The sequence below is a fragment of the Palaemon carinicauda genome, chromosome 9, assembly GCF_036898095.1.
Source record: "Palaemon carinicauda isolate YSFRI2023 chromosome 9, ASM3689809v2, whole genome shotgun sequence".
Lineage (NCBI taxonomy): Eukaryota > Metazoa > Arthropoda > Malacostraca > Decapoda > Palaemonidae > Palaemon > Palaemon carinicauda.
The window spans coordinates 141,373,519-141,383,495 of record NC_090733.1 but is presented as its reverse complement, the minus strand read 5'-3'; the positions used below and the strand labels follow the sequence as shown (position 1 = coordinate 141,383,495).

Genomic DNA, 9,977 nt, shown 5'->3' with positions numbered 1-9,977 from the left:
TAGACAACTACATCCTTTCGGGTGTATATTTTTAAGTTGCAAGCATATTACTTAATCATAAAGGAAGAGGATTATTTTATAATAGCAAATTACAGTGTCAAAAATATAATTTACTTTTGAGATACCGTGTATGTTCTTAGTTGTTTGATTTGGCAGATAAACTTTCCAGTCTATTCTTTTTTTTTTCGTTTTTTTTTTCTTTTTGATAGAGCAATATAGTTGAACCTGACTATCAATAGACCAGTCTACCTACCTATCTATCTATCTATCTAAAGAGCTCACAAACGAACTGAAAATTAAGAAGAAAGACACTCTACCAAAAAGATACCAGATACACACACACACACACACACACACACACACATATATATATATATATATATATATATATATATATATATATATATATATATAACAATTAATAACTTCAAAGTAAACTAGACTTACAGGAAACCATTTACCAGCAAGTTGTGAAATATATTTATGTGTATATACATACATATATATATATATATATATATATATATATATACTGTAAATATATATATATATATATATATATATATATATATATATATATATACTGTATATATATATATATATATATATATATATATATATATACTGTAAATATATATATATATATATATATATATATATATATATACTGTAATATATATATATATATATATATATATATATATATATATATATATATATATATATATATATATGAAGGACTTACAACTTCAGTATAAACTCAACATACACGAATACTCCATATAGCAACGACAGCATAACTTCCGCACCGCAATAAGAGAATTACGACCATCAGCCGATCAAACCAAAGTGCTGCGAGACGCGAGACCCTCGAAATAAAATCTTTTACGACTCTCTTAAAGAATGCCCAGTACCAGGTCAGTACCAGGGGTATTCTTTTAACCCTGGTCAGTACAAGGGTCTAAAATGCAACGCCTACACGTACAGGAGACGATCCTTGGAATGTTTGGAAGTCATAGAATCCTAATTATGAACTTGCATTTCTGTGAGATGTTCGATTCTTTAGGTTCGATAGAATGATCTTCCTAGTCAGGTTGTTGAATCGGTGGAACTTCAAACATTCAAATTTGCAGCAATTGTTTTTATGCTGAGCAGGCTCAGGTTGACATGAGTCTTATTATTATTATTATTATTGTTGTTATTATTATTACTATTATTATTATGACTTCCTAAGCTACATCCTAGTTGAAAAAGCAGGATGCTATAAGCCCAGGGGCCCGAACAAGGAAAATAGCCCAGTGAGGAAAGGAAACAAGGAAAAGTAAAATATTTTAAGAACAGTAACATTAAAATAGCTATTTCCTATATAAACTATGAAAACTTTAACAAAACCAGAGGAAGAGAAAGTAAGATAGAATAGTGTACCCGTGTATACCCTCAAGCAAAAGAACTCTAACCCAAGACAGTGGAAGACTATGGTACAGAGGCTATGGCACTACCCAAGACTAGAGAAAGATCAGTTTTAATGTTGTTACCGTTCTTAAAATATTTTATTTTAATGGTTTATTACTTCTCTTGTAGTTTATTTGCTTCCTTATTTCCTTCTCTCACTGGGCTATTTTCTCTGTTGGAGCCCTTGGGCTTATAGCATCCCGCTTTTCCAACTGAAGTTATAACTTAGCAAGTAATAATAATAATAATATTTACGTTAGAATGTCTGACAGATTTATAATGTAAAAATGTTTACTGAACAGTTGGGAAATTATGCATTTATTATGCTAAGCAGTTTCGTAGATCCGCCTACATAATTGTCAGGGTTGCATTAACTTGTCAACGGTAGACGACGAGGAAGATGATGATGACGACGACGACGACGACAATGATAACGATGATGACAACGACGACAACAGCAACAATTATGACGACGACGATGACGACACCGACAACAATGATAACACCACCGACAACAATGATGACGACGACAACAATGACAACGACGACAACAATGACGACAACGACGACAACAATAATGACAACGACAACGACAAAAATGATGATGAGGACAACGACACTGACAACAACGACGACGACGACTACAATGATGACGACAACAATGATTATGACGACACTGACTACAATGATGACGACGACGGCAAGAATGATGCCAACAATGACACGAATGACACCGCCAAAACCGACAGCAATGATGACGACAACAACGATAAGAGTGACAATGACGACGACGACACCAATGATGACAACAACAAGAATGATGACGACGACGACAACAACGACAACGACGACAACAATGATGACGACTCCGACAACAATGACAACGACGACAACAGCAATGATGACGACGCCGACAAGAATGATGACGAAGACAACGACAAGAATGACAATGACAATACCAACAACAATGATGACGACAATGACAACAATGACGACACTGACAATAATGATGACGACGACACCGACAGCAATGATGACGACGACAACGATAAGAGTAACAATGACGACGACGAAAACAATGATGACGACGACAACGACAAGAATGATGACGACGACAACAACAATGGTGACGACGCCGACAACAATGACGACACTGACAACAATGATGACGATGACGACAAGAATGATGACGAAGACAACAACAAGAATGACAATAACAATACCAACAACAATGATGACGACAATGACAACAATGACGACACTGACAATAATGATGACGACGACACCGACAGCAATGATGACGACGACAACGATAAGAGTAACAATGACGACGACGACAACAATGATGACAACGACAACGACAAGAATGATGACGACGACAACAACAATGATGACGACGCCGACAACAATGACGACACTGACAACAATGATGACGATGACGACAAGAATGATGACGAAGACAACGACAAGAATGACAATGACAATACCAACAACAATGATGAGAGACAATGACAACAATGACGACACTGACAATAATGACGACAACAACAATGATGACGACCACAACAACAACAATGATAACAACAACGACAACATTGACAACATGACGATGACAACGGAAACAATGACGACGACACCGATCACAATGATGACAATGACACCACCGACAACATTGAAGAAGACGACAACAAAAACGACAACTACAACAATGACAACAACGCAGATAAAACTGACGATGACGACAATGATGACAAAGAAAACAACAAGAATGATGACACTGACGACGATGATGACTATGACGACAATGATGACTATGACGAAATTGACAATAATGATGATGACGCCACCACCGACAACACTGATGATGACAACAACGTTAACGGCGATAACACTGATAACACTGACAACAATGATGACGACGACAACGACAATGACAACGATGAGGACGACGACAACAACAACAATGATGATGACAATGACAACATTGACAATGATGATGACGACGACAACAATGATGACGACGAATACGACAACAATGACAATGACACCAATAACAATGATGAAGATGACACTACCGACAACATTGATGACGACAACGACAACAACAATGAAAACGACGACTTGGTAGGGCCACGCAATGCCTGCCGAAGACTCAGCAGATAGACATATAAGCTCTCCAAAAACCCTCATTCCTAGCTCAAGAGGATGGTGGGGTTGCAGACACTAACGATAGAAACTATCCAGCATCATCAGGTTTTGATCTTTAGTCCAACAGATTGTTAGGCAGAGACGTTCGCAATAGGCACAGAGCTTGTGGTATGACATCTTGTGTAGCAACCTACCGCACAGTGACCTATGCATTCGAGATATAACTTTCTTCGATGATGAGTTCTGTCATATGCCAAATTCACTTCGCTTGAACGGGGGAAATTACCGATGTATCATCTATTCATTTACTTACTAAGTGTGGCTTTTAATATAAAAGATACTATGAATTACAAGGAGTGATACAAAATAAAAATAAAAACTCTCCGCTTCCAATAATAATAATAATAATAATAATAATAATTATTATTATTATTATTAGTATTATTAATATTTCTATTATTATTATCATTACATGCAAAGATACAACACAACCTTAGTTGGAAAAGCAGGATGCTCTAAGCCCAGGGGCTCCACCAAGGAACAAATATCCCAGTGAGGAAAGGAAACAAAGAAATGAATAACCTACAAGTGAAATAATGAACAATTAAAATAAAATATTTCAAGAACATTAACAACATTAAATTAGAACTAAAAAAATCCAAGAGAAGAGAAAATAGAATAGCGTGTCGAATGTACCCTCAAGCAAGAAAAGTGGAAGAAAACGAAAGTTTTAAGGGATAAGAAAGTCTTGATTTAAAGAAAATCACACTTTGACCTGTGCTTACTTTTTGCACAACACTGCCACGAAAAAAAAAAGAAAAAAAAAACATCCCACCACACCTATTTTTCGTCTCCCGATACATCACCAGTGATGCTCCTAACTTATCTCTCTCTCTAACCACTAGAGGGGCGAGGCCCTGGCGACCACCTGGGGGCGCCACCAGCGAGAAGCACAGCAGCATCCCTTTGCGATGCCCCCCAAGAGCACACTTGGAGATGCCACCCTGCAGGTTTTATCTCTTGACAGATACATCTCCCAAGGAGATGGCCAGCAAACGGAGTAATAGATTCTGCAGCGACCGATCCTCAATTTTTTTCAAGGTTTAAAGGTCGCTCATGAATGGCAGAGGCAAGGGAAAGTGATATTGCCCTAGCAAGAGGGACAATGCCCTAGAGACTGACAATATAGACACAAATTATATATCTATATATATATATATGTATATATATATATATACATATATATATATATATATATATATATATATATATATATATATATATATATATATATATATATATATATATATATATATATATATATACGCCTCTTTTTTCTTTTTGTGGATGGTCCAGCCCGGAAGAGTAGAGCCCTCAGATTTTTCACCAATTCCTCAGGGAGGGCCAGGCAATGGCTGCTGATGACTCAACAGATAGACCTATAGGTTCCCCCAAATCCCACACCCTTAGCTCACAAGGATGGTGAGGTTGCAGACACTAAAGGCACTAACGAGTCTGAGCGGGACTCGAACCGCCGTCTGGCAAACACCAGGCATAGACGTTACCAATCAGGAGGTCAAACACTGGGCATTCTGACATGATATTTAAGAAAATTATCACTATATGACTTTTTTGCTTCTTTTACAATTTTAGGGGGGCTAGTTTCAAATTATTTAAGATTCTGATAAAAAACTCAGGACTTTCTCATTAAAGACAAGAATCAATTTATTACTAGAGATTCTGGTATAAACTTCGGGACTTTCTCGTTAAAAAACAAGTTCCAATTTATTACTTGAGACTCTGGTATAAACTTCAGGACTTTCTCGTTAAAAAAACAACTTCCGAATTAATACTTGAGATTCTGGTATGAAACTTCAGGACTTTCTCGTTTAAAAACAAGTTCTAATTTATCACTTGAAATTCTGGTATACAACTTCAGGACTTTCTCGTTAAAAAAAAAAAGTTCCAATTTATTACTTGAGATTCTGGTATAAAACTTCAGGACTTTCTCGTTAAAAAAAAAGTTCCAAATTAATACTTGAGATTTTGGTATAAACTTCAGGACTTTCTGGTTAAAAAAACATTCCAAATTGATACTTGAGATTCTGGTATAAACTTCGGGACTTTCTCGTTAAAAAACAAGTTCCAATTTATTACTTGAGGTCTTGGTATAAACTTCAGGACTTTCTCGTTGAAAAAAAAAGTTCCAATTTATTACTTGAAATTCTGGTACAAACTTCAGGACTTTCTCGTTAAAAAAATAAGTTCCAAAGTAATACTTGAGATCCTGGTTGTAAACTTCAGGACTTTCTCGTTAAAAACTAGTTCCAATTTATGACTTCAGATTCTGGTATAAATTTCAGGACTCTAATCTAAAACAAATTCTAGTTTAAACGTCAAGTTTTATCTAGAATTACTCATTATCCACAATTACTTATTTTAAGGTATCACTTTTTTATCATTTTAAAATACTCACTAAATTCTTAGAGCCTTTTACTGACATGTTAAAATTTCATGTAAAAGTTTTTTAATGGGATGTGATAACGTATTATTATTATTATTATTATTATTATTATTATTATTATTATTATTATTATTATTATAATAAATAATAATATTATTATTATTATTATTATCATCATTATCATTATTATCATCATTATCATTATTATTATTAATATTATTATTATTATCATTATTATAACAACAACAACAACAACATTAACAAAAACAACAACAACAACAATAATAATAATAATAATAATAATAATAATAATAATAATAATAATAATAATAATAATACCCCGCAGTGATGAAGTTAAAACCGCCTCACCTATCACGGCGAAATCAACCTTCCTGTTTCGATTCACTCACACAATACATAACATTACGAGTGATATCACACACATGACATGAATATCACATGAGAATAACGACCTAAAAAACGACCATTCCTAATGTTATGCAGCAATTAGGCTACAATCAACTATAAGACAATTCGGTTCTCATGATATGAAAATACGCATTATGCTAAGTGCCAAAATTATAATCATATGCGAGAGAAGCCCCTAGAGCGAATTTATATGAAATATTCATAGAGGCCAAATATACATCTCTTGAGATATGCAGAACGGAAAGTGCATATCCAAGTGATTCCGGCTGTGCATATATATATTCTCAAATTTGCAGAACTTGGTAGATAAGAATCATAATAACTAGATTAAGTGAGAGAGAGAGAGAGAGAGAGAGAGAGAGAGAGAGAGAGAGAGAGAGAGAGAGAGAGAGAGAGAGAGAGAGAGAGAGAGAGAGAGTGTGTGTGTGTGATTGTGTATGTGTTTGCAGAACGGAAAGAACATGACAAGCTGGGAACATTATTTTATGAATTTTGTGTATGTATTTATGTACAGTATGTATGTATGTATGTATGTTTGCAAAACGGAGAGAAGAAAATCGGAGAATATTATTTTAGGATTTTTTCATAGATTATATGTGATAGATCTAATTTAATGTTGTTAATTATCTTAAATTATCGAAAATATTCGTCAAAAATAGAATGAAAGATTTCTTGAAAATGTTATGATAAATTATCAAGTTTTTTAATTGTTATACATATGACGTTGAGCCAAAGAAGACATTTAAGAGTCAAAGTAAATCATAGACTACTATTATAATAAAAGAAAGAAAAAAAACCAGTAATAAGTACTTTTCAATCAAAGAATAAAAATTACCTCTTTAACAACGAGAAGAAAAATTTCTTGCAAATGTATATCACAATAAAAAATTGAGTTTTTTATAAATTACATGTATGACGTTAAGTCAAAGAAAAGACATCTGAGAGCCAAGCAAAATTATATATTACTATAAACAATACCCCGTATGCCCAAGTAAACCATTAAGGGAAAAAATCGGTAATAAGTAGTTATCTTTCAGAAATAAAAATTATCTATTCAACAACGAGAGGAACAATTTATTGAAAATGTTTACCATGATAAAAAAAAAAAGGTTTTTATAAATTATATGTATGACGTTGGGCAAAGTAAAGACATCTGAGAGCCTAGCAAAACTATATATTACTATTAACATCCCAACTGAATACCCAAGTAAAACATTACGAAAATCATCAGTAATAAGTAGTTTTCAATCAAAGAATAAATATCACGTCTTTAACAACGAGAAGAAAAATTTCCTGAAAATGTGTCATGATAAATTTATCTGCTTGACGTTAGGCAAAGAAAAGCCATCTGAAAGGCAAGCAAAATTATATATTACAATTAACAGTACCCCAACTGAATACCCAGGTAACCACTAAAATAACATCAATAATAAATAATTTCCAATTAACGAAATCAAGCAAGATATTCTCCCTTGAAGAGGTGATTAAATGCGAGGGGCGGTAAGCAACCGTCCCGCAGAACGCCCGGTCAAGTCGGCCGGGCCACCTGTGGGATCTCGCGTCGACCCCCGACGATGCACGACTGGTGCACCATAGATAGAAACACTCGTTCCCATATATCCCTGCCGCATCGCTCAGATTTCATTTCAGATAGAGGGAGACAAAACTGCCGCTTCCCGGAGCTTTTGAGATGTTTGCCGAGAGCTCCGAAATGGGGTGGGTTGTTACCGACACTCGACGGTTAAATGAGCGTGAAGGGGCTATCGGAGGCTGGTAGCTGGATCCCAGGTGAAAATTTCAATTAAGTGAGAACCCGTGTATAATTTCTTGTGGGATGTGTACAAAGAGGCGCAGCAGGATACGTTGAGAAAGAGAAAGAGAGAGAGAGAGAGAGAGAGAGAGAGAGAGAGAGAGAGAGAGAGAGAGAGAGAGAGAGAGAGAAAGTCCTTAAGCCAGCACAGTTCCCGTATGTGAGAGAGAGAGACATTTCTTATGACAGCACAGTTCCCTTGTACTGAGAGAGAGAGAGAGAGAGAGAGAGAGAGAGAGAGAGAGAGAGAGAGAGAGATTCAATGAAAATTTGTAGGAAACGTTAGTAATCAATAGACGGATATCGTTAAAGCCTAAAGAACGTTAATAAGTGACCGACAGATATAGTAAATACCAAATTAACAATAGTACATAAACAAAACTGAGATAAGAATAAACTCCAGAACAAGAAAACGAATAAACAAATCAACACACGAAGGAGAAAAAAACACGAAAATGCAATCAAATAAAAACCGCAAATTCTGTAAGAGAAAACAGTATTCGCCGTTCAGATATCTAGTTATAACTTGCGGTCCTTCGTGTGGCTGTGGCAATAGCCGGCGATATCGTATGCAAAGTTGCGGTTAAGAAGATGAGGTAAATAGAGAAATTCATTATTAGAAAAAAAATTAATGGCTGAAATTATTCTTATTGGATTTATATATATACTTAAGAAAATAACAAACTCAGACTTCACGTCAAGATAATTATGATGTTATTTTTTTTTTCTTAATGTATATTGTTTCTGTAATATTTTAGACTATCACAGATGACTCTAATATCTTCTTTATGAGAATAGAACGGACTGATATATACGTAAACATATTAAACTTCATTCAGTTTTGATATTATCTGGTCCTCAAAATACTTTAAAAAAATCTATCACGAACTTGAAAGTTACTCTCATGTGTGTGTGTGTGTGTGTGTGTGTGTGTGTGTGAGAGAGAGAGAGAGAGAGAGAGAGAGAGAGAGAGAGAGAGAGAGAGAGAGAGAGAGGGTGGTTTCAGCTTCATTCAGTTTTGATATTATCTGGTCCTCAAAATACTTGAACAAATCTATCACGAACTTGAAACTTGATTATAGAGAGAGAGAGAGAGAGAGAGAGAGAGAGAGAGAGAGAGAGAGAGAGAGAGAGAGAGAGAGAGAGAGAGAGAGGTGGTATTCAGTTCCTTAGGGAATGGAGGCCAATCACTACTGAGAATTGTCTTTTAAGAATTAAAAAATACATCAAATATTTCCCACTTGACTGAAGTCCCCAGGGGGACTTCAGTCTGGCCTGTTAGAACATCCTCCAAAAAGTAGCCTGTACAACACCATTAACACCAGGAAACGTAGCCTCTACAATACCATAAATGCCAAGAAAAGTAGCCTGTACAATATAAACACCTGGAAAGTAGCCTTTACAACACCCTAAATACAAGGAAAAGTAGCCTGTACAACACCCTACACACCAGGAAAAGTAGCCCGTACAATACCATAAATGCCAGGAAAAGTAGCCTGTACAACACCCTAAAACCCAGGAAAAGTAGCCTGTACAATACCATACACAACAGGAAAAGTAACCAGTACAACGCCCAAAATACCGAGAAAAGTAGCCTGTACAACACCATAAACACCAGAAAAAGTAGCCTGTACAACAGAAACACCAGGAAAAGTAGCGTGTAACACCTCATAA

The 9,977-nt window shown here is 35.3% G+C and overlaps 1 protein-coding gene across 1 annotated transcript in view; it reads left to right on the top strand.

Moving 5' to 3' along the window:
- LOC137646669 (dentin sialophosphoprotein-like) overlaps positions 1 to 3,615 on the top strand; it is a 4,792-nt gene extending 1,177 nt beyond the window's left edge. The window contains exons 2-3 of the mRNA XM_068379775.1: positions 1,841 to 2,848; positions 3,131 to 3,615. Coding sequence (XP_068235876.1) covers positions 1,841 to 2,848; positions 3,131 to 3,615 — 1,493 coding nt within the window. The remainder of the gene's footprint in view (positions 1 to 1,840; positions 2,849 to 3,130) is intronic.
- Positions 3,616 to 9,977: the final 6,362 nt, after the last annotated feature.